We start from the raw sequence: 26,852 nt of genomic DNA, 5'->3' as shown, positions 1-26,852 counted from the left end.
TGAAGCCAGAGGCAGAATGACACAACTGTAACACTTGAACATTACCAGGGCTTCTAATTCCTAGCTCAATGCCTTCTTTACTATATCAACCACCAGCAGGAAAGGTGGGTGGAGGTAAGAGTCAAAGAAATCCTAAAATGGTCAATGCCACAGAGACAATTCCCATTTTCTGTTTCCATTGGCCCCTGAGAAACGGTCAACCTCACGCAGCCACAGTCCTCCAATAGGCATCTGTACATCTCACAGTGATTCTCATTCCCAGGCTTTGTTCTGCCTCTCTGCAGAACACTGAGAGCAAGACTCACTTTCATGTAGTAAGCCCGGGATTATTTCCATGAGGCTCTGGCAGGTTCAAGGATTCCCATTGAAGCCCCTTCCTATCCAGTGAAGTCTCCCCACTACACTTTCCACTATAGATATTTAAGACATTAGAGTCTGAGTTGAAATTAAAAACACTTTCTAAAAATTTAAGGTATATCATACGTAACATATGTTTTTTTAATCAATTTCACTAGAAATTAAAATGTATTTTGTCTCCTCTAGTTCATTTTTTATTTAAAAGAAGCTATTGATCTAAGTCCCATAATCTACAGCTGAGTTAAAGAAAATTTTAACCAACATAGGATTATGAAAACATTGGATCAGATTTCAATCAATTACTATCAAAAGAATTTTGGATGGGAATAAACAAATCATTTATTTAACTTTGAAGTGACAGCTTTATAGAGATGACATGAAAATTTTTACTTCCACAGTTAACAGAAGTTTTGTATATTAGTGTCAATGTAGAGAGAAAATCATATAAGCCAGATACATTTTTAGGAAGAGCAAAAGACAGTAGCTGCCAACACTCAGATGATAATTTTCCTATGCAGTTTTAGTCCTTAAAACTAAGCTATCTTGTAAGTAATTGATTTAATCCATGAGTCTCAAGAAGTGGTATAAATCTTGACATCTAAAATGGATATTAATTCTTTTTTCTAAAAGATTCTACATACTGGAAGAATTCTTTGCTTTAATTAGCTATTGCTATTTCATTCTATCTACTGGTGTTTCATCTGCAGAATGTCTACCACAGGCAAGGAAGCCCCATAGGACACAGGAAAATGAAGGAGACAAGTCCCCGAATCTAGTAGGGGGGATAGAACATACATATGATGACAAGGTAATAAGCAAAAACTGCAGTAAATACAGCGGCACAATGTTCTGTAACAAGAACTCATTCATCTATGCACTTGCGTATTCATTCATACAACATATATCGGGTGCTTCCTCTGCAAGGAACAATCCTAGAAGCAGAGAAAGACATAGTCCTTTCTCTCATGGAGTTTATGGTGCAACGGCAGAGGAAAGACAATGATCAAATAATCACATGCATGAAGGTGAGATGCACAGTTCAGAGGGAGCATAGGAGAAGGGGCTTTGACTTGGTCCATAAGCAGCTGATGGAGTGAGCTCTGATCTGAACTCTTACGAACAGTCCCTGGGGCAGAGAGAATGACAGGGCATGTGCAAAGAGGAGAGGGCATGGAAAGTACTTGGGACTGAAAGAAAACCAGTAGGCCTTGGGCAGACACAGTGAGAGGCATGCCAGATGCCCAGGGGACAGGCCAGACCCATATCATGAGGGGCTCTGTAGGCCACAGTAAGAATTGTGGCTTTTACACTGACAGCAATGAGATAACATCAGAGAGTTGAGCAGGGGGTAAATAAGGTTAGATTTGGTTTTGAAAAAAACCAAAAACCAATCTGCCTACTGGGTTAAGAACAGATATGGCAGAAAGAGGAGAGCATACTGAGTGTGTACAGACTAGATCCAGGAAAAATATGACGTCAGTTTAGATTAGGGTGGTGGAAGTATAGAAGCATATAGATTTGAAATATTTAGGCAATGAGATAGATAGGCAATGGTGATTACTACTTTGAGAAATGGGCTGGTGAGGGAGAGGTGTCTATCAGGGATGATGCTAGGCAGCTGGCCCAGCACTGGATGGATGGTCAATGAGAAAGGGAAAACTGGGGAAAAGGGCCAGGTTTGGGGGGAAGAGAGATGAGAGTGATTGTGGATATGTCAAGCTTGAGGTGCCCTTACAAACACAGAAGGGAATATTAGGAAGCAACTAGATATATGGTGAGACTAAGCTAGGGATATGTATTTGTGGGTTCCATATGTGTAGAGTTAGTAACAGAAACCACAGGAGTAGAAGAGACTGCCAAAGGATAACATATAAAATGAGAACAGGAGAAGGCCGGGGCCAAGGCTTGGAGGCTCTACTATTTAACAGCTGAGAAGAGGCTAAAGCCAGATGAAATAAATTGAGTATGAGAAGGAAGTGATGAAATGAACTCATCTCATAAACTCTGGCTCAATCAAGTAAGAGAGCCAGGATAGCATAGGGAAAATGGGAATGAGTCTAAGCAAGGGCTGTTTTGTTTTTATCTTCAGCAGGAGAAAATGAAGAATGTTTCGAAGCCTGGGGAAGTTCTGGAGAGAAAATGAATAGGATCCTGAAGAGGGTGAAGAGGGTAAGTCCCAAGGACAAGTCACAGGATGAACCTAAGATGAAAGAAAGGTAAAAAGTCTCTATTGTAACAAGAGGGAAGGAGGAAAGAGTGGGAGAGATGTTTAATATCTAGAACAGAGAGCTCTAATGGCTGCTCTCTCTGTAAAGCAGAAGGTGAGGTCACTGGCTAAAAAGAATAGAAAAGACTTGAAACAGTGCAGAAGAAAGGAGAATGGAAGAAAGAGAAAGAAGACTATGTATGGGGCCATCTGAGGTGGGTAATCAGTAGTTTATGGAGGACTCTGAGGATAACTTTGCTGTCACCTGAATAAGCATCCTTCAGGTCCAGCTGGGCTTTAGCTAGATTATTTAGCACAGAGTGCTGGGTTTTTGTTTTGATGAATGAAAATTGAACATGGAAGAGAAACAAGTAAATCCATTTTCAAGTGATAAATATAAGAGTAGAATGAGTACATCAAGGTTTCAAATAAATTCTACTAATCAAACTTAATCTCCTCACTATGTGACTGAGCTCTATTATTTAACTCCTATTTAGCTCAATTTTTAAATATTTTTTCAAAATAATTTCAAGAAATTTCACCCAAACTGACTTCTTGACATTATCTTCATAATTATTATCTACATAATTATTGACATTATCTACATAACATGCAAAATAAAAAATACGATGACCTAAATGCAAATCTTACATGATATTTATAACTTAAGTTCTCTTTCTGTGACTGTAGACTAAGTCTATTATAAAGATACCTCAACACTGGAAATTGTAAAAAAAAAAAAAAAAATTTTTTTTAAATGTTAAAAGTGAAAAGCCATAATTCCAGTTTTGGGTGACAAGGAACAAACAACATCAAAACATGCCAGTTATTTTTTTCCTACCGTATTAAGGTGACTTCTTTTTTCTAGTAGTATTCGAAATAAATTAGCTGTAATTTTGTTATCATGAACACCTTGCTCAAGGCCACGATTATCATCTTGCATGAGTCTTCGATCCATGATAACTTCAATCTGACCTAACAAATAAATAAACAAACAAACTGACCAGGATTATTTAATATAGATATTCACTGAGGATCATTTAAGTAGGAGGCATGATGTCTTGCTTTAAATTTTCCTTCTAATCAAGGAGGTAGATCTGTACAAACCACTCACGGGCTTTCGCTTGGTGATAACTCAAAGGAGCTAGTATAAATTCATAAAACAGGATAGCACTTCTGCATCTCTTCATTAATGTTTAGCAATACCTGAAAGGAAATTTTAAAATGGGACAGGACAGATCAAAATTTAAAGGAAACTTTTTTCAAAAAAATTAATCTGAAGAGTACATTAAGTTCGCCAAAACTTTTAGTGTCAGCATTTGGAATTTAAAATGCTTGTAAGGTTTATTACAAAATGCCCGTCACACATGGAGTAATGAGATAAATACAGATGGGTAGGATCTAAAAAAGATTTGCAAATAAAATTTAGGTTACTTGATATGTAGCAGTTCTCTGAAGAGGCCCTCGAATTTGGAGACATCTATCATTACTCTCTTCCTTGTTAGTGGCATTGCCACTGTCCTGACTCCTCTGGTTTAAAAGGGGTCATATAAGCTTCCTTCATTTGCTGCGTGATAATTCTGCATTTCCTCTAGTTTAAGTTGTAAGGTACTGTTTAGGTTATGATATTATGCAGTGAAAAAACTTAAAAACAGAACAAAAAACCAGAGCTATATGTATACATTTAAGATTATACTCAAATAAGACTTAAAAAACTAAAGTTATATACATTATAAAAACATGTGTATTCATTCATATCCATTACTCTACTAAGTGATCTTTTGATATAAAACAGAAATATCTAACATAGAAGATTTTAATAACTATTACTCTTACACAGTTAAACCAACTCTGTTTAGTTTCTTAGTTTAGGTGTCTAGTACATAAAATAATCAGTGATGTGTAGAATTCTTGTTGTTACTACTTCATATTTTAGAAGACAACCATCTAGGACTTACACCACAGGCACACAGGCTAAGCGGTCCCATGCCTACCTAGAGCTTGTCATTTCACACTCACATTAGTACATCAACCTTTTGGCAATTCCTAGTTCTCCTCCTACCTCCAAATGTTAGTCCATATAACACGTGGCACTTAGTAATTTTCTGGATTGCACTCAAATTGTTTTCATTCAAATTACATGGTGTTCAGGTGTCTAACAGCAGAAGCAGAGAAGCTTTATTTCTCAACTCGTCTTTATCCAGAAGTGAGATAATACTGCTTGGTTCACCACTGCTTGAGTCCTAATGTCTACTTCCCTATTTAGGGCACAATTTTGAGAATTTAAGGCAGGGTTTAAAAATGGGTGGCTCAAGAGTCAAGAGGCCTAAGATGTTTTATGTCTTGTTACTTACACAGTGTTTTTAAAAAATTACGCCAACATTTATAGATTGGACAACTTCCTGAAAAATTCAAGACTTCTGGACTCTTCTTCAAAAACTGGCAACCAACTGGGCCCCTACAACCATTGGGACAATTAAAGGGCATGAAGTAGCACTGTCCCACCGTACATGGGTAATGTGCTCTCTGATTTGCTCGGGTCCCTACCACTCCATATCGGATCCCTGGGTGAAGCCATTATTATTTTTGTTCCTAACCCAATTCATGTCTTTATGGCATGAGTTCATTTGATTTTGTCTAATGAAGACTACAAAAAAAAATGAGAAGCCATTTTTCTGTATGTGGAAGTATAGAATGCATATATATGCCTAATATAAAAAGTGGGTTTTTGTCAATGCACACACCAGGAATCTGCACCCATTTATTACCTGCTTGACTCTTCTGGATATTTATGGTTAGCAACTGTTAGTATGTAAGAAAGAAGAGCAACTGACAACTGTATGATAACGAATTAAAATATGTATTATAAAGGAGCAAAGTCTCTCAGAAAGTTTTACAAAAATTAATCAGTGTCTACTATCTATTTTCTTTCACTTTCTCTGCACTGCTTTCTCTCTTTTTGGAATCCTTAAAGCCATACTTCTTTATCCCCATATCTGTACCATCCCTACTCTCTTTCTTCTTCTGGGTGGGATAGAAAGACTATGATCCAGAGAAGGACTTAAGTTGGAATTATGAAAATTCCTAGCAAACTTTGGCAAGTTATCTAAACATTCGGAGCCTGACTTTGCATATCCATTAAATCATGATGATGGCAGAGACCTCTGTAAACAAAAGGCTATCAGGAGAAGTAAATTATCTTTACAAACAATCATGATGTGGAGTTTTACGTCCCTTTTTCTTCATCTGAAGATTGACAAAATTCATCATTTTATGTTGTTCTCATAAAACCCAAAACTAACAGTCTGGTTCTTCAAAGAAAAAAGCTGGAAAGAAGACAGGGAGTTTTTAACTGGAGAGGACAATAACTACATTTGACCAAGAGAAATATTATACACTTGGAACTGAAACCTTTCAGAGCAAAAAAGAATTAACAATACATACCACTATGCAAACTCGAGACACCTAAAGACTGAGCAGAGAGCAGCGTCAAACGATGTTCAGCATCCTGGATATATGCCATTGTGGTCATTGGATAGACATTTGCTTGAAGAGGCAATTTTTTCATTGTCATTCTAGGTTGAATCTATAAAACCAAATAATTCTCTTAAAAAATGATATTTACATTGTACTTTAAAAAATTAGTGTTGAGTACAGATGACTTTTCTTCCAAAGAGAAAAAGTAGCAGCTTCCTTTTCTGTTCAAGGGAAGAAATTATTTAAAAATGAAAACATCCTTTAAAACAATATGAAGAAAAATCAGTAGGATCTTAGGAAACAATTTTTAAGTGGGAAAGATAGAACTTGTCCAGATTTTTAAAATAGACATTCCTATTTAAATTCAGAATAAAAATGCTTCACGAAAGTCTTCTAGCACTCCAATATTTGCATAAAACAAATTATAAAGGTATTAAGTATTCATTTCTCATTTAAATCTAACATACTGTTTTTGTAATGAATGCTAAGCATAATAGCTCTCTATCCCCTTTCAAGAAATATCTCTTATATTCTTGAATCGGCTTTAAAAAATACCACAGATCTCCCCACCAAATCCTCTAACACATCACATTATAATCAAATGCATATTTACATGTTCACTTTTCTTGTTTAGTTTCAATGCAGATAGTTCTCAGTTCCAGTTTCTCATAGCCTAGTACCTGAATGCATGAAATATAACTTTAACTTTATTTTTTGAGAGAGACTGCTGGTACCCCAAGTCACGGTGACTAACTCTAACCTCAAGAACTTGTTATCAGTGAACTTATTCACACCACATAAAAATGCCATCTCCTTATTTAAACTCATGAAAGTTTGACATGAAACTTAAGAAAAAGAGAGGTACAAAGTTTACATAATAGTTAACGTGTATTGAGTACACATGAACAGAAGGCATGGTATTCACAAATCTGACCTTTAGTCTTCCCAACAACCCTGCAGTATGTCTCTCAACTTACTGGTTGTACTGGGTTGAGTGTCCTACAAAATTCATGTCCACCTACAACCTGTGAATGTGATCGTATTTTGAAATAGAGTCTCTGCAGAAATAGATGAGGTCATACTGGATTAGGGTGGCCCTAACCCAATGACTGGTGTCCTTAGAAGAGGGAAATCTGGGCACCGAGATACGCACACAAAAATACAGGGAGAACAATACGTAACAACACAGTGGGGACTGGAGTGATGTATCTATAAACTAAGTAATGCCAATGATTGTTGGCAACCAGTAGAGCCTGGGAAGAGGCAAGAAAGGATATTTCCCTAGAGCCTTTGGAGAAAATATAGCCCTGCTGACACCTTGATTTTAGACATCTAGCCTCCAAAACTGTGAAAGAACAGATTTCTATTGTTTTAAGCCACTCTGTTTGTGGTAATTTGTATGGCAGCCCTAGGAAATTAATAAACTGGTGAAGAAACAGCTGTAAATGATTTTTTAAAAAGTCTACCTTGAAAGAATTCTCCATTTCTCCTTTCAAATCCTGATCTTCCCATCCCAATAAATTTGCATACTAAACTTATAAAAAAGACATTTAAAACTACCAGAACTGTTTTGTTGTTACCTGCACCCCCAACCTGGGGGTCTAGAATTCTAGTTTTGCCTAAGGACTACTATTTCCAAAGATAAAAAGTGGCTTATTTTAAAAGCAGAAATATTTAGATAAATTTAAAAATAATATTTTCCTATTTGTTCAAATGTTCAATCCTTGAAAAGAAAATTCACATTTTTATTCATTTCTACTAAGTTTTCTCATTTATGTATACACCCACACATACAAATAATTGTTCTGTAAGATTTTAAGGAAAGGCTTTCTTTGGTATACAAGGAAAATGAATCACCATAAAATCAGGGTTGCAGGGTTGCATTTGAAAACCAAATGGCTGTAGTACAATTAACATGTTAATTCAGAATGTATGCTGTGATTTTTATGCTTTGGAAAAGGTTTAAATTTAACTTTTGCAGGAAATTATAGGAGACAAAATTATCACAATCCTTTCCACTCATCCCCAGTTGAATATCAGACAAAGTAAAAGCATTAGTTGTGAAATTATTTCTATTCATAGCCAGAAATTTCTAAAATGTGAATGTTTCAAAAACATTCTGATGTTTTAAACTGTATTATCTCAAAGATATGTTGTCACACACATAGACTCAGAATATAGAGATATAGGTAAGAATCAAAAGTGTTCTATTAAGTGAGAGATTCGACAATCCGAAAAAACTGTATGAATTAATTTTCTTACTACTATTTAAAACTATTTCATGAAAACTTTGATTATTCGCATACCTGCCCTCATTTTTAAATAGATATGTTTGTCTAGGTATATGTATACATATGTGTGTAAAAACATGTGTGTACATTTATACCCACACACACATACACACAAAAGTTGATAAAGAGGAAAAGGATTTTCACGCAATTGAAAAGAGCCCATTAGATCATACATTTAAAAATATATAAGGAATAAACTAAATATGAATAGATCAATTTCTTATGAGGAAAAAAACAATAATCCATCAATCACTAATTATGTTTCCTTTCTAGTAGATAAATTCATATACATATTTCAGCATCAAGGTACTTAACATGCATAATGGTCACCAAATCTCTCTTTGAAAAAATAAATCCTTACAAATAGATGTTCTAAAAAACAGTCTCTCAAATAGTTGTTCTAACTTTGGGAATCTGGTTGAATACAGAATCTATAGTTATGAAAATTCAGTTTTATTTCAGAAATAATTTGTAACTGTAGGCATATTTTTTTCAAAGGATCCAAAATTAACTGTCCCATTTTCATATATAAAAATTACACACTAATACAATCATTACTTAGATATTTTAAAGGAAAATCACCTGGTATCCATTTAGGTCAGTATAAAATTTATTTTGGTTGTTTATTTCAGAAGAAATTCTCATTGCAATCTCACGATTATATACTTTTCGAATGTCCACAATATTGGAAACTTCTACAGATTGTCCTTCTATTCCTAAATTTAAAAGAATATACACATTAATAGAAAGAAATTAATTGCCCCAACTTTCTTAAATGTACTATACAGAACTCCTTCCAAAGTTACATACGTTTTCCTGTTTTCTACTTCCTATCTTTTCAATCTCTCATATACTAAATGTTGTCACACTTTATCTTTTCTTTTTCTTTTTTCTTTTTTAAATATTGGATGGTAGATAGCATTTATTCAGGGGCACACATAATTCAAAAAAAGGATGCAGAGATTGGGATGAGATAAATGCAAATGACATATAACTTTGTAAATGATTCTCCAATGAGTTCCAAAAGGAAAGAGGACATGGAATGAGAAAAGGTTGGCTCACTACAGCCCAGTCCCCCATTGTGAGCCCACTATTCCCCAGCAAGCCATTCTAGCCCATCTTTTCACCATTCTCTCCTTACACGCTAGAAATTATGAGTTGTTGAAATTTACATTCACAATCTAATTCCAGAGAAAGGGACAGAGATCCAAAGAGATGATTTATGGCTGAAACATATTAACATATTAGTATTTGTGGACTATAATCTGGAGAGCTCCTCAGAAGTTAAATCTATTTTAACTAAGTTTGTTATCTCTCAGGATCCCTTGTTATGAAGTGATCCATTTTGCCATTTGCTACATAAAGAAGAGGACAGATTGAAAAAGTCCCAGATGTATCAAGCAATTTTTTTGGATAAGCTAAAAGCGTTTACTCATTTCTATCTGTCATTCTACCCTAACTGTATCTTCAGGTCTTCAGTGAAGGCTTGGGTAAATTTCAGAGATGGAGAATGGAGGTTGAAGAAACCTAACGCTCTTAATACAGAGTGTGTACGAGAGGTATTACAGTATTTTCTAAGGAAGAGAGAAATTAGGAAAGTGGTTATAATAAGAAAGACCAGACCTATTCTATTTCATAAAGCTGAAGTTTTTTGAGGTTCCAAGAATCCTAGAAAGGGGAAAAAGAGAGTAAGAAAGACTTTTTTCCTAGGAGCCAAGACGAATCCCCTAAGTTTACAGAATGTGACAGTAAACAGTTAAAGAACAGAAGTTTGAATCTGTGGGGTTTATGGAAAAGAATGTAAACACAGTCTAGGTACTATAGATTTATGTTAAAAGTACACTGGAAATTATAAAAAAAAAATAATATGGTGATGAATAATACTAAATGGGCTGAAACCTCTATGAACAGAATTTTCAGAATGCTCAGAATTTTTTCTGGCATATGCTTCTCTTCCAACTCAACAACCTCAATTGGAGCTAACTTCAGTTTCTTACTATGTTCATAAAACAATCTCCTTGGATGGAGAAATGGGGATGCCATTTTTTTTTTTCCCAATGATCAGAGTCTGAAGCACTCCTCTGCTAGTTAAAAACACACATACATTTCCTTCTAAGAGTTACCAGAAACCATGCATCTTAAATATGTTTTAAGATCTACTTATCTCCACCACTACTGGGAAGTTTTTTTAAAAATCACATAATCTGATGATAGAACAACAATACCTTCTTTGAACTAGAAAACATATTACTCTAAATGCAAACGTTCCTTTCAGTATGCTTACATTAACCAGAATATTATTGTAAAGCCAAAATGAAAAGCATATGAAATTTTAATAGACAACCATCTATAAATGAACCAAAGACATCTAAAACACAAAATGTAACACTGAGGGTGACGGTATTCATGTAGCACTAGGCAACATAGCAGATAACAAAAAGTAAACTGTAATTTACTGAAAGCATTTGTAGGGTTTTTAGCACCATTTTATGTTCTCTCTCTAGACTGCATATTCTCAGGAGTCAAGAGAATACATGAAATAAAATAAAGTCTTATCAAGGGAGAACATCACTAATTTCAATTCATGCATCTCCAGAAAACATTTACAAAGAACATGCTTCAAGAAAAAATTAATAATTTCACATTACCTCTATCAATAATAAATTATTTCTGTTGAGAAAATGATCTTTCTCAAGCTTAGTATTATACTAAGATCCTGTTGTGGCAACAAATACTTAAAAGCTTTTTAAAAGGAGCCTCTATGCCCATTCATAATTCGAGAAGACATTAATTTAAATTCTGTGCCAGGATGGACTTTTAAAATAAGATCAAATTTAATATACTTATTATGAACAAACCAAATAAAACCTATAATGATCATAAAAGCAAGGAGATGTCTCTGAGTTCAGTTCTTAAAGAAAATTTATTATTTTTTAAAGAACAGTATGTGTGAGAAAGCGAATTGCCAACCTTTCCTATTCTGCATCCAGGATTCCCTCAGGTGTGCCTTTTGCAAAGAAGCTCATGGTATGGAAGGGAGAATGTCCCTGGAAACAGGGATACAAACCAGTGTTACCCAGTAGTCTGCTGGATCTCTACCATATGTGGCAGCAAAAGTGTTACTTTTACCAAAGTGGTTCTACCCAGGCATGGATAGCCAGGGTTTTCTATGCTCCTCCAGTTTTTCTTCAACCCCAGGAAAGAAAATAGCTTCCACTTTACAAGATTAGTCCACTGGGGAGAGAAAGGAGTAATCCCATTCCCAGGTTTCAACAAAGAGAAGTAAGTACCCTCTTGCAGCTAACACCTGAGCCCTTGCAGAAGAGAGAGAATGGAGGTTGTTTATCCTCATTAACACAGCAATAAATACAAGGTAGCCAGTCCAAAGGTGAAAAGTTGTAATAAAGAGGTTCACAACAAGTCTTTTAGAAGATACCACTGCACTAAACTGTTCTGTATATTTTGTAGATTCCAGTCTCATCCCTGGAGCAAGGGTGGTGGTAGTTTGTTTGTTTTCCCTAAAGCCTGTCAGCTTCTAATAAACAGACTGGCTTACATACCATCTTTGCATTCCAGTCCTTAACAGTATTTTGGGCACATGGTAATTGATGAATCAAAGTTGAATAGAAATAGTTAAGATGTGAAAAACTGTTCTTTGTCATGCATAAGTTAGCTGACACAGGGCTGGCTCATTAGCTCAGTTGTTTAGAGTATGTGGTACTGATACCACCAAGGTCCAAGGTTTAATCCCTGTACCAGCCAGCCACAAAAAAAGAAAGAAAAAGTTAGCTGACATGAAAGAAAAGCAAACTGGGCTATGAACAACATTTAAATAGCTAGAAAGATGAGGTAATAAGAATTTTAATTGTGGGCAAATGCATGAATGTTAGAATATAAATTCCTCAAGGATAGGGACCATTTCTTACTTATCTTTATGGCTGTAGCACATAGAAACTGTACTATAAATGTCTGCTGACTAAAGAGTGTGAGCTATGAGGGAAGGGCAGTAGCCAACAGGTACTGATGCTTACTATGTACCCTATGCCTACTATATGCTTTACATATAATAACTCAGTTAATCCTGACCCTAAGCCTGGGAGAAAATCAATTTCTCCAGGTCACAAGGCTGGCAGAATCAGGACTAAACCTCTGAACTACCATGCCTCACTAGCAGACCAACTACTGGACAGAGATTAGGTCACTTTGGGACAAAGGATTGAGAGAAGCCTTGCAGTAACTCTGAGTAGAAAGGAGATATAGGGAAAATATGGGAAAATAGTCAGGGCTCCCTCGATGTTCAGAATCTTGCCAAGCATTTGATGTAAAGATGTAACTGTTCATGTGTGCCCAGGTGTTCCTTGCGTATTGTTTGTGGATGTGCGTGGGCACCCAGGTGTTCCTGGGTTGTCTGACTCGCACTGAGGTGTCCTGGGTTATCGGACTTGAGTATGAAGGATGAATGGCTCTGATCTACAGCAGCATCCTCCCCCCACCCCGGGGGTGCAGGGGTGGTGGGCCCCAGGAAGGCCGCAGTGGCTCTGATCCACAGCTCTACCACCGCTTCTCGCCCCTGGGATGCCCCAGGGGTTGGGGGGGGGGCTATAAGGAGGCCCCTACTGCTGCTGGAGGCTGCTGTATGCTGCTGCTGCTACTGAGGAAGCTGAGGACTGAGCTCATGTCATCTGCCAGCAGCTCTTGGGATCTTTTCCCAATTACCTAGCTCATGGACCTGCATGTGAGGGGTCTGGTGACCCAGCCAGCCACATGAGGGGGTCTGTGATCTAGTCTGTACAAAGTGTTTGAAGGGTCTGTGGGCCCTAAGCCGTAGCGCTAACGATACAATTGGCTACATCAGCAGGATTCTGATAATTGCCCTAGCAATACAGGATACCTCGTTTTTTTGTTTTGTTTTGTTTTGTTTTTAAAGAGAAGAGGGCAATGAACTAGGATCTGATTTGCTATAAGAGCTATTTGAATAAGGGACAAGGCTTGCCAGAACCCAAAACCTCTCTAAAACAACCCAACACTCTCTTTTAAAATGGCACACTCACTTTTGAACACAAGAAAGTAAAACATACTAAATATTAAAGACACATACTGTGTTACACAGCAGTTCCTCCTCATTCATCTAGCTGAGATGAGCATGATGGGCAGCACAGGAAGCATGCCCCACCACGTTCACTGTGTACTGAGCTAAGGGTGAAAAACAGTAAAACATGCTAGATGTCCATCAACAGGGAAAGGAATAAATAAAATCAGATACACTCATGGTGTGGAATGCTGTATAGCAAATGAAAAGAATGAAGTAGCTGTCTGTCCTGGCAGAGAAAAATCTGATAAAAATGCTAAATGCAGCATGTATATAAATATGATAAACTTTATAACGAAAACAGACACAAACACAAAACTATAGCTTTCTACAGGTGTAGGAGCGTGTGTGTGTGCGAGCGCGCGCGTGCATGTTTCTGTACTACCTCTCCTGAGGAGGGAATGTGGACAGATACAGATTCCAGAGGGACTTGACTTCATATTTGTAATGTGTGAAATCTTTATCAAAAGAGTATGCATATGTATTACTTGTATCTATAAAGATAATTGAAAGCATTTTTAAAGGAAGAATATTATCTAAGATGGGAGGAAGAAATAAAGCCAACTAGGTCACCCTCAGGAGTCTGAGCTATGTCACAGTTTCAGGAGTACAGCAGCCAAGGCATACAGGAACTTAAGAGTCACTCTCAAAATGAGTCTGGCCTTACAGTCCTCCACTGGGTGGATCAGGAGAGAGGGGACCAAAAAGAACGAGCATCTTTTGACTCTTGACTCTGGCTTGGCACCAGTCTAAGGAAACCAAGAAAAAAACTCCTTAGAGTGGTGAGAGAAAAACTGGAGAGCATCCCTGACATATCCCCCATGTCTGAAGATGATGTGAAAGAAACAACCAAGGAGGTTGTAAAGACCCTGAGGAATGCACAAGAAAGGTCAGGGTCTCAGCTCTAAACAGCAGTTGATGGTGGCCTTTGGAGAATTCTAGGCATCATTTCCTCTGCACTATCTACTCTCTTCACAGTCACATCTTTGTAAAATCTATCAGCAGCAGCCTAATTCAACCCTGAAGTACAGAATCTCAGAGTTAGCCCAACCCTCTAAGCATCTCCATATCATCTTATTCTAGCAATTTTGAAATGCAAAGTATACTTTTCCAAGGAATATACTCTGATAAATCAGACATCACTGTCGAGTATACTAACATTTATAAAGCAAATGTATTTCACAGGGCTTACTTTCCAAAGCCCTGTAATTTCAAATATAACCTAACCTTTTAAAATTACAATGTTAACTTTGCAAAAGACAGGTAACTTTCCCCAGGCTAAATTCTCTGATGTAGCTATAGAATTGTAACACAGCAAAATTGCTGGCTCAAAGGGTAGATGTCCTTGGTGCAGGTTAACCTTACTTTATTGTTATGTAAACATACTAAGAAAATTGCTGTAGAGAAAGAAAATGTTTGCTAAGAACAAACTTTTGTTTGTGGATTGACTTAACCTTTTGCAAACTGCATTATGGAATGTCACTTTGTTATTTCACTGATGTTACCAGCTTCTATTGTTAAACTATACTTAGCCATAACTCCACCTATGTTCCTTTTCTATAACTTTCTGGCCTGGAGAATAAATACTGAGTAAGAACCCAAGTCCGGTGTTAGGTGTTAATTTCCTGAGGAGGAAGGCCTCTCTCTTGAGGGTTCCAGGAAGTTAACCCCTTCGGGGTGTCTCACTGCTCAGAAGAAATGGGCTTTGAGTAATCCGTTTTGCATCTCCATCATACCATGTGAGGCAAAGCAACACACCACTCTCACCATTCTCAACCAGTCACAGGAGTGAGAGGCAACAGCTTGGGAGAAAAAGCAAAAGAGAGCCTCACTTGCGCTCCAGCAGGAACTCAGTATCTTATCGGTGGCACTTAACGTGATCAGAACAAGTCACTATGTCAGGATGGGATAAAAGCAACTGGCCCACACCCATCTAGGAAAACGAAAAGTGATGGTGAGAACCGTGAAAGAGGTATTTAAGTCTTCAAACAAAAGTTTAACTGAAATTTAACATATGGCTATCAAATCATATAAAATAAGTCCTCAAAAAATCCATCTAAGATTCAAAGCAAAGTCTTCCGTGAGTGTCCTGAAAATGCGGCTCCTGGGCACAACAGAAATTCACTGTTGCCCTCATTCCTTTTCCTCCAATCTGTGTCTGAGCAGAGAGTGGCTGAGCCATGGCTTCACAGCAGAAGTAGGACAATAATGGCTGTCACAAAAATCCAGGCTTCTGATTTTAAATATTTCCCTCTTTCAACTTTGGGAATATTTTGACTTGTATTTAAATCATCAAAAATAAAAAGCACCTTTCCTATTATGTATTTACTTTTGCACACTGTTGTTTTGTGTACCTTATCCAACTTAACTTGGAGTTCACACTTATGGTTATTAACACACATTGCTTAGTTCAACAGGCAGAACTTAAATGACAATTCTCACAATGATAAATTGACTAAGTCAACATGGAAATATTGCTTCTAAAAAGCAAACATTATCATGACTATATTTTTCAAAAACTTATCCTTATTTGAAAGTACCAAAATAAAAATGGTTTTATTTTGGATGAACGTTTTCTTCATGTTACCTTACTCAAGTTATCATCTATTGTAAAATCTAATTTATCCTCTGAGGCACTACTGGATCTGAGTCTCTAAAAGTGCATATTGATTATTTCTCCACAAGTGTAAATTTTAACATATGTTTTCATGAATACAAATTTTAATAAATTTCATTCCAAGTCTCAAGTTTAGGAAAATGATGATACAACACTTTGTTCCGTTCATTAAAAACATCAAATAAATAACTACTAATCACTTCTGAGTTAGGCACCAGTCCACATACTTGATACTTTTCACTTTAATAATCCTCACAACAATGTCAAAAAGTAAATGTATAATAGGAAAGGTATAGCATTTTGATCATATGGACTGCAAATTTGGAGTAAAAATTGTACCAATTAAGTATGATATACTTGAAGAAGGCCTAGTAAACTGAAAAATGCACAACAAAACTGGAAAGCTTTTTTTTTTTAATCCCGATAATGAAAAACTATAGAAACTGAAATTCATTCATTGAGCTTTTCTGCGCAGAGTGGATAGATTCCCAATAAGGTACCCAGTACATGTTTGCCAAATGAGTCAATGAATGAACGAATGAACTAATCAAGTAATGGATAAATGAATCAATGTATGAATGCCTCAATCATTTAGTCAATGAATCTTATTCATCTTCTTCAAGATAGTCGTATATTTAATGGGATGGAAAGAGCACTGAACCTGGAATCAAGGATTCTGATTAATTTATCCCTTTCACAAGTATTTATGGAGCACTTAGGCTGTGTGTTAGGATCTCTGCTTCTACCATGACATATAGAATGCTGGGACCACAGTGTAAACAAGATAAAGTTTCTCCTTCATTGAAAAGAGGGAAGACACATAATGACAAAAAAGAAAACAAAACAAATCAGATACAGATAACACAAAGGTATGCAGAACTGAGTAGTAGGTAGGCACTCTTTTATAGAGGAAGGTCAGAAAAGGACTCCCTGAAGATGTGATATTTGAACAGAAATCTGCATAATGAAAAGAGGCAAATTAAAGGTCTGGGTCAAAAACACTTTTTTAAAAAGCAATATGAAACAAGTTTTTTTTTGAAGTTCTGTTTTAGAGGGAACATAACACTTACATAAAGCAGTTTTATCCTCAAAATAGACAATCAAGATAGATAAGATCTAATGAAAGCACTTCCCCAGCAGGTGAATAAAATAGCTTACAACACTGGAGTTTTGTTGGTACCTTCTCCAGGTTCGGGCTCGTCTAGGTCAGGGGAGAGAAGAATACTAGAATAATCACAATAGTCTACACAGCCTCAGCACTGACAGTTACTCTGAATTCATCTACTTCACATTCTCCCAAACACGTTCCTTTCCAAGATTCCTTTGAGCAGGAAGCTTGGATTCCATCGCTATTCCTCACACTGATCTGCCTGAAACAGATCTGCCACAGAGGCAGGTCTGTTTCTTCCTTTTCCTTTCCTTTTCTACCACTCTTTCCTTATTTCTTCTCCCAACTTTAAATAAAAAAAAAAAGAGAGAGAAACATACATTTTACCCACCCTAACTCTAGTGGGTGCTGAACAAAGACAATTTGAAATATTGGTGTCTAATTGGACTTTAATAACTAATAAATATTTTTGCAAAACACATGATTCCAATTGTTTGCTTTCAACAAAATTAAAGGTGTACCTAATCAGCCTGTCAAGCAGTAGATCATTAGGAATAATTGATTAAAATTAATGTTTGATAATAGATCCTTCTATGACTTACAGCATCTAATTCAGAAGTTCAAAGTATTGAATAATATTCCCACTAAAAGACTCCTTTCCTTATCAACTATTTATTTATGTGAACAACATTCCTTTGCATTAATATTTATAAAAATAAAAATTAAGAATAAAATCAATACCGAAACATATCTTGTTCTAGCAATAAGTACCATGGACACATTAACTATTAGGGATAAAAAAAAGTACAATCCATAGAGAGAAATGGTTCCATTAAAATTTATAAAATAAATTATCAAAATGGTAGTATTCTTATGATTTTTTTCTGACCAATTGCTTACCATTAATTATAATTTTTATAACTCAATCCAGAAGAAATTTAATAATTAGAGCCTAAGGATGACAAATTTTTTAAATTTTAACATATTTAAATACACACACACACATGATTTTTGTTTCAGAAAAGCAAGGAAAGGTTGACCAATAACAAGAATGTCAAGCATAAAAATATTACATAAGATAAAATTCTGTGGGGCAAGTTGATTGAAAATATGAATTCAAAGAGAAAATAACAATGTAAAATTTCTGACTGTTATAGAAGAGCTAGTGCAGGCTTTTGAAAAATGCATGATTTGGTATCAAATTGCCATCCATTGGATATGCTAATTTTTAAATGTCACTATTTACAATATTCTAAAAATAAGATCTTCTGCAATTATTTAAATATATAAAAGAAAAAAGTAGATGTCAACTTAGAAATATGTAAGGGACACAGAGTTCTTCAAATTCAGGAATCAGGGAGTTTGATCTAACCAACCCCACTTCACACTTTATGATATTTTTTCTCCGTTCTGCCCTTTCAGGAGACATTTCTTCGAAACCTAGCATCTCAACAACTCACTTCCTTCATAAAATCTTCCCAACTCTCCCAACCCTAAATGACCACTCTTTCTCTTATAATACTTACCGTCCAACTTACTGGCCTACTCGTCCTCTTAAGTAGATACAACACTATGTGCCAGGTTTCACGTATATTAGCTCAGTTAATCCTCGTAATCCCCCTTTCAGGTAGACTCTGTTACTGTCACCCTTTCAGGATGATGACCACAAAGACTGATAGGTAGTAACCCACAAAAGGTCAAACAGAAACAGCTGGTAAACTGCAGACTGGGATGGGGGCTGGGAAAGAAATGCAGGTGGGCTGACTCTGGAGATTCAACTCTTAACCATTACACTTCCTCTATGTCTGCCATCCGTGTGCCCTTCGACTGAGTTCAGTGCAACACACATTTGTGGGGGATGTTTCCCTTCTAAGAAGCTGTACCTTCAATGCAGCAGCTGCTGCCAAATAGCCCCCAAGATAACCGCTAAGTTCTGAATTTGTGTAACCAGAATGTGCTTATGGTCCCTTAAATAACCTTCTCTTTCATGCCTGTAGGGAATAATCAGGTTCAACACATAGCTACTTATTTCAATTTTTAAAAGTTCCAATTAACAGGGAAAAAAACCGTTAGCAGTCAATTGCATATTATGATATTCCAAATGTTTTAATTACCTACGTCTGCCTAGCCATAACTTACTTAATGCTTTTTACTTTTAAATCAAACTAAATATGGAATGTAGCCCTGGAAAAAAATAAGAGATTGATTGCAAACCATTTTAATATTCTCATGAATCTTTTTATGGAAATAAAAACAACTTCAGTGAAGCTCTAAGACCCTGTTTACAAGTGGGCGGACTCCAGGGATAGAAGCCCCAGATTTCAAGAGTCCTTAGATGATGAATTTAGAAGCAGGGAGTCAAGCACAAGAGACTTCATATGATACTAAGTTTTACGAAGATTCTTTGATGGTTATACCTAATTGACCATCTAGTCTTTTTATGGATTAAAAAACTGAGTACCCCCAAAATTAAAAGACAAACTTACGGTCACTCTAGTTTGCTTTGAGGCAAAACAAGGATTCAGAACTGTAATTCCCAGAGCAATTCCCTTACATGTTTAACTAGATAAGGCTCATTTTGACTCTCTGAAAGTCAAAGGTCATGTTATAAATCCATGTAGGTTTATTTACTCAAAATTGCTCAGAGAAAAACTAAGCAACTCTTTAATTGCTAAATATGCCAGTACAAGAAAATTATTCAGTCATTTCAGTCATACTTCCATACTTTTTGATGGCATTTCCTTCCATACTTTCTGATGGCAGTTCATTACATTTTACCTCCAGGCTACTTGCTTTCTTTTAGCAAATCCATTACATACAGTAATTTTATAATATGTTGGTGGAAAATAGGGCAAGAGTATTGCATTTAAGATATTTTTCCTAAGGGCTGAAACATGGTTTATACACACATACTCTTCACGCACGCACTCACGCACTCATACCTACCTGCCTAGGAGAACACAGTCCTGGGGAAAAATGAGTTGAAGGTATATACAGTAACAGATCTGGGACCAAAACTTGTGCCACTGAAAATGTACATGACACATTGGTAACCCATAGCAACCTAATTCTTCCAAGTAGCTATTGCTATCAGAAAACTAGGGCACCGAATTCCAATAATTACAGATTTGAAGACAAACGAAGCCACAGTTAGCAATGTCACTTACTGATCACTCAGTTACTGCAAGGTATGTACTCTTTGTGAAGCAATATCAAATATAACATAAGAGGATACAGGGACTTCTGTTTATATCTTATTCTTTCTTCTAATATAAGAGTAACAAAAAAAGCTAAAGTAGCCTATTTGGTAAAGGTTAAAACTTTAATGTCAAATGATTATACTATAAGAAAAATTAATTCCCATCTCTCCCACCTTTCCCCCCAGAAAAATGGTATTTTCTACAAACTAAATAATCTTTTAGAAATCATAAAATAGCTCCAAAAGCGTATTTCATTAAATTATTGGTGCAATAAACGATCTCTTATTTAACCTGACATAAGGCACAGAATTATATTTCATTAGAATCCTCTGAAATTACTCTGATCTTTTAGAGCTTTTAAAGCTGGTGAGCACAAGACTTCCTCTCATTTAATATTTCTAGAAAACTTTTGAATGCAACGTCTGAATAATAATGAAAAGATAAGCACAGTGTTTTTTAATAGATTAAATGATGCTAAGAAAGAGAGAACCTTTCAACTGCACCTCTAACCATTTTCAGAATTTAGAGAAAAAGCAAATAGAGAAACTAGGATTAAGTATCAAACCAAAAACAAAAGTATGGTTGAACCACGCCCTCTCACCTCAGTTTGTTTCAAATCAGTAATGACCAAACAGTTTACTAAATTTAGAGAGTGTTTCTTGATTTTTGTTCTTGATTTTGTTTTCTACTGAAGCTTAATTTGGGCAAAAGTTACTTTGGAGAGAAAAGAGTCAAAGAGCAACTAAATAGACATTGAGGAATATACGGATATTTTGTCAGGTTTGCATTACTTTAGTTTTTTGAAAGAATGTTTCAATAAACTAAATTTGAAAGGTTTAATAAAAATAGATACTCAACAAAGACAGATAATCTATAATATTAACTCATTTTCTGTTTCTTTATCCCTCGTTGCTGAGAGATAATAAAATCTGTTTAATTAACTGGTTTAGTAATCTAATACAATGACAATTGGTAATCATAAAATATTAATAATCTCTCTTCCCCAACTCCCATTTCTTCCTGGATCAGAAATTTGGAACTAATAACAGGCTCCATTCATTAATACTCATTCAAATAAGTGTATCTGGTCAGTTTAAAGGGGGAAAAATTAGCATATATCCAAAAATAGTTTAATAAGTTAAATTTAAGAATAAATTTTTTTTGTTATTTTAAGAAATACTAACTAAAAGCCAGCCTACAAAAGTATGCAAGTTGGCTGAAGTTTTCTTTGACCTAAGACAAAAAGCCATATTTTATCTATGAATTTTGGTCAATTATCCAGATGCCTGGTTTACAGGAGACCAAAGTTTAGAATGTTAGGGAGTTTGCAAGTATTTAATACAGTTGCCTTGGCACTGCATAACCAAATGCCTGAAGATCGATTACCCTTTCAAGGTAGTTGGAACACCTATAGAGTCAAACACTCTGAAGACTTCATATCTCTATCATAGCCTTGATTAGCAATTTCATTAAAACACCAATAAACCAGGATCCAGACAACGTGAGTCCTCAGGAAATGGTGTGTGAAAGAAAAGGATAGATGGAGTTGGGTCACAAACACTAGTGAGAAAAGGCTTTATCTCCACAATAGGCTTTTCTTTTCCAGGAGGGAGATTTGTTGGGAGGAGCTCAAATACAAACATGGGAGGGTATATCGTTTGAAAGAAAGCCTTCCAGGTGATTCTGGTATATCCATATTCCACCAACTACTTTCATGTTGGAAAAAATTAAATGCTCTGAGCGAGAGACAGTGAGAGAGAGTGAGAGTGAGATTGAGAGAGAGAGAGAGAGAGAGAGAGAGAGATTTATATGTCACTTCAAGTTTATATATGTATATATGCTGGTTTTGGGTTTAATCCAGGCAACTACAGTAAAACTCATCCAGAGAAGCACTCTAAGTTAACTTCCCATTATAATTAACTTATCTATCATTTCCCACAAATTTCTCAAGTATTTTGCTTTTAAACTACAAAAATCTAATACTGGGGGAAAATGCCTCAGCCTAAGTTTATTCTACCCACTGAGAAATCTAGAGGCAATCTGAGTTCTGTGTATTTATTTTTATTATGACAACCTCTATTTCTCAAGTAACTAATTAAGCTTCATTTTAAAAATACCACCATTACCTAGACTGACTTCTGGAGATTTCAAGTACTGGCACAATAATATACTTTGATGTCTGCAAATATTTCTCCAGCAATGAATCAGCAAGCCATGAGTACTGAACAAAAGTGAAAATAGGGCCGGCCCGTGGCTCACTCAGGAGAGTGTGGTACTGATAACACCAAGGCCAAGGGTTCATATCCCATATAGGGATGGCCGGTTGGCTCACTGGGGGAGCGTGGTGCTGACAACACCAAGTCAAGGGTTAAGATCCCCTTACTGGTTATTTTTATTTAAAAAAAAAAAAAAGTGAAAATACATAAGAACCAAGACTTCAATGGCTGCTCTAAGTGCCAAGATTGGTCAGTTTGGTGATAAAAGAGAGGCACCTGACCAACAGGCAATCCCTAAAAGCTAAGTCTCTGCACCAGAACACTCTGGAAGAGAAGAGAAACCATCTAGAAGGGAAACACACAAGAAAAGAAAATTATAAAATGAAGCAGAGAAAAGACGCAAAAGAGAGGCCAACAGATAGAAACAGCCCCCATTGAGAGCCTAAGAAATGCCAAGGGTAATAGAGAGTGGCACTGCCATCTGGGAAGGCCAGGAGCCAGTTAAATCTCAGTGGCCCCTGCCCCTCCCTGCTAATGGGGTATTAATCAGCCACTGGACAGATCACTGCCCAGTGGCAGACAGGAGGAGAGGAAAAATGTTGAGAATTTGGTTCTGATGAGTGCAGTTTGTTGGAATAAGTAAGCAGAGAAGTCCAAATTGATCACTGAGGTATGACAGCAGGCTGAGCTACAGAAGATGGCCAGCAGCAGAAGATGGCCATCTATTTCACACAAACTGGCCCTCGATATGAAAAAGCTCAGGAAATGCAGTGATGTTGACAGTCATGAATAAATAAAAGTAAAAGCAATTAATCAAATATACTTGATTGAGAGGTTGGAATTTTAAAATGAGTTTCTTCTATATTTACTCTGGGACACAGCCTATTTCTAAATACAACTGATGAAAAACAATGGTAACTCGAACTTGATGACACAGGTCTATGCCAAAGCACGCACCACAGTGTACTCATGGAAGAACTTTTCCATTAAAAAACAACAGTCTGAAGCAAAATTAAAACTAGATGAGTTCATCTTCTGTATGATAATGCTATTTTCTACCTATGAAACAAAACCTTCGGTGATAGCTGAAAATGTAATTTTACAGTTCTCAGGGGTGTTAAACAATGGCTTAAACAAGAATACAAATAAATGGTCAAAAACTGTTGCTGACTTAGAGGTTTTGGGAAACGGAAGAAATGATTATTTTCAGAACTACAGGCTTTTCTATAGTAGCAAAGTGACTGTAGTAACTGTAGAAGTCATACTGAGAATACAAAGTTTGTGTCTAATATTATTTTTCCTTGATTCAACCTATGAATCATGGGTTATTCTGAAAACATATCATATTACCTAAGAAGTTGCATGAGAAAGTTTATCCATACCTGAAATTCTAACAAAAGGCAAACTAATGAAATCTGAAGTTAAAGCAAAATAAAATTCAGACTCTGAAATCAGAAAATTGAGCTTCATTATCTAAGAAATTCCCTTAATGTAGTACCCTTTGCTTCCCCACAATACCTAAAAAGGAAACAGTGCCTGTCCATATAGTTTATCACTAATTTGTGAAATGTTGTATTTTCTACCTATATGAAGATTAAGAAAAATATGATATTTTTCCTTTTCTAATTTTTTCAGCTTAGCGAAACAGCAAAGATAAATTTAAAGTGGCATTTTTATGAGGTCCTTTTCTAAGACAGTTGATAACATGGTAAATGGCTTGGTTACTAGGATTAAATTCGTGGTTACAAAAGTACTCCAATTTAAAAACACTGAATTCAAAATCGACCAACACAACTGTGCAAGTATGAGAGTGTTTGAGAGCCATGTCTCCACCCAGATCCCATAAAATAATCAGTTCCACTGGCCACAGTTAAGTTCCTAAAAGGATCAAAAGCTTAGTTGCTATCACTTTGGTTAATAAAGATGCTGCTCAATACTGTTTTATAAGGAATAAATAATTGACTGATTTTATAGTCTACCCAGGTAAAGAGATGAAAACAAACAGAACTAGTTTAGAACACTGTTCCTTTAAAAGTTACATACCAGTGATACGTGCTATTGTACATTCTATATTTAAGGAGGCAGGCCATGTATGTGTGTGTGTGTGCGTCTCACAGCTAGTCAGTGGTCCACTAACTGAAAGCCATATATAATTCCCATTACATAAAATCAGACAAAAACACTATACTGTTTTCAGGTCTTAGAAATAAAGTTTCTAGTTAATGAGTTCATGTATAATACAAATATTGTAATAGGAACAAGAAGATGTAAGGAAGAACATGTATGTATATGTAGGGAGCAAAATGTTTTACCATTTTTTATCATCAAAGGGTAATATTATATCTTAAATCATACTACAAATATGATGTCCTGTTTAGAAAGATGATATCATCTCCAAAAACCAATTGCTAGTTTATTAAAAAGGACACAAGAATTCACAACTGCGTTTCTCGGTTTTCTTACCCTGTATGTTGTACAGTCGGACTCTATGGGTAATATGTTCTAAAAAGCAAGTCACTTCTGAATAAATCCTTCCATGCACCACTCTGAAAAATGGCAGTGTTCTGTAAACATAAGGCTGGGGAGGAAATGACATTTTTAGGAAAAATGTTTTGGCTTCTAAACTTTTACAAGAAATGCTTATTATAGTTTCCAAAACGGCAAATATGTATCACCCGATATTTGCAATTTTATATGAAAATCAAACCTTACAAAGTATTAGAATATGCATGTATTATAAAAATTGAGCATAAGACTTTTTATTATTAAAAAAATTGCTGAAAATAGAAGATAAAAATATTTACAATTTGATTGGGCTAAATGATCTACAAGCATTATTCCCAGCTATGAAAATTTCTAACTAAAATCCTTCTATATTGTCCATATAGTTATTTATTAGAAATAGCAATCGGTCTAAAGCAGTGATATCTACCCAGGCAAACATTTATTATAACAATGGCCCCCTAATGTTCAGGGTCTGGGGCAGGGAGCAAGGATGACTACAGGAAGTCATCTAAGCCAACAGGAAACAAGGTTCAGAAACAGTTTAACCACAATAAGGTTTACTAAGCTATAAAACGTTCTGCCCTTTTACTTGAAAGAACTAGCTGAATATAAAGCAAATTTACAAAGTTGAAAAACACTACTTAGAAAACACTGGTTCAGTTTTCTTTATTTAGAATCTAAATTCCAAAAAAAACACCCCAAAACAGCAAAAACATAATAAAGCACATAACTTATGTGACACAGGTACAAATTTAAAGCATTTATTAAGTATTTTAAGTATTATATACCTTGGCTCAACAACAGCATGCAAAGCTAGGTTTGCAATATGAACTACTTAAGCTGTTTAAGATTTTCAGAAAAATTGTGTAATTTTCTTCCATATTTACCTCTTTGGCTAGAGAAAAGTATTCTGAAATTAATAAAATGCTTAACACTTTATGCAGTTCTTATACCTAATTACCGCATAGCTAGGAAGTGAGGGAGGGATGAGAACCTGGGACAGTCATTTCTATGCTCCTGCCTTTTTCTGATACTCTCAGCTGACTCTTTCCCTGATGTTCTTTCATTTTCTCTTTGTAAATATAGGGCAATTCTCTTTATCTTTGTATTTGACATTAGAGCTCTTTAAAGATAGTTTTAAATAAATTAGTTACTATTATCCATTCATAATATTCCACGCTACAATAGTAAGCACAGCTACCTTTTTTAAAAGTGTTAAGAACAGTCAATCAAAATAAAAAGTCTATCCAATGACAAAAGCTGGTAAGTGAGTAAACACTTACACAACTTAACGTTTAAGATCCTCTGCCCATTCTGGAATGCCTACTATGAGCTGTAGTTTACCTTTAATTCCTCACTGATTTTAAAAAACAAAAACAAAAACAAAAAATACAACAACCAAAAACAACTAGAGTCCTCAGCGTGGCCTACACGATCCCTTAAAATCGAATATTTGATTTAGGTTAGCAGGTTTCCCTAAATTGTACAACAAAAGTAACTTTCTCAGGAGATGGGTCTCTAGGCAACAAAACATTGAGAAGAATATTAAACTGATCTTGAGGTGGAGAAAACTTATAAAGGTATAAAGGCAAAAGAAAAAACTCTAAAGAAAAAAATATACAGAATTGTCTTTACAAAAGTTAAAAATTACTATAAAGGAAAAATAAAATATCTAATAAATTTAAGTGATACATTGAGGGATAATTTTGCTACATACTGAGAAAAGGATTAATTTTATCACGCATAAAGAGTACTTAGAGATCAATAGGACACATAAATAGAAAAA

The 26,852-nt window shown here is 35.7% G+C and overlaps 1 protein-coding gene across 2 annotated transcripts in view; it reads right to left on the bottom strand.

The window, feature by feature from the left end:
• Positions 1-26,852, bottom strand: part of MAN2A1 (mannosidase alpha class 2A member 1) — a 164,475-nt gene that overhangs the window by 17,179 nt on the left and 120,444 nt on the right. Inside the window, exons 16-19 of one of the 2 annotated variants that reach the window (XM_063085636.1) lie at positions 25,025-25,139; positions 8,914-9,047; positions 6,008-6,149; positions 3,405-3,538 (exon numbers count right to left, since the gene is read on the bottom strand). In XM_063085636.1, coding sequence (XP_062941706.1) covers positions 3,405-3,538; positions 6,008-6,149; positions 8,914-9,047; positions 25,025-25,139 — 525 coding nt within the window. The remainder of the gene's footprint in view (positions 1-3,404; positions 3,539-6,007; positions 6,150-8,913; positions 9,048-25,024; positions 25,140-26,852) is intronic. The other variant, XM_063085638.1, reaches the window with a different exon arrangement.

The sequence above is a fragment of the Cynocephalus volans genome, chromosome 2 (genome assembly GCF_027409185.1).
Source record: "Cynocephalus volans isolate mCynVol1 chromosome 2, mCynVol1.pri, whole genome shotgun sequence".
NCBI classification, from domain to species: Eukaryota; Metazoa; Chordata; class Mammalia; order Dermoptera; family Cynocephalidae; genus Cynocephalus; species Cynocephalus volans.
Note: the sequence above shows the minus strand (reverse complement) of the source record. Positions and strands in the feature narration are given on the sequence as shown.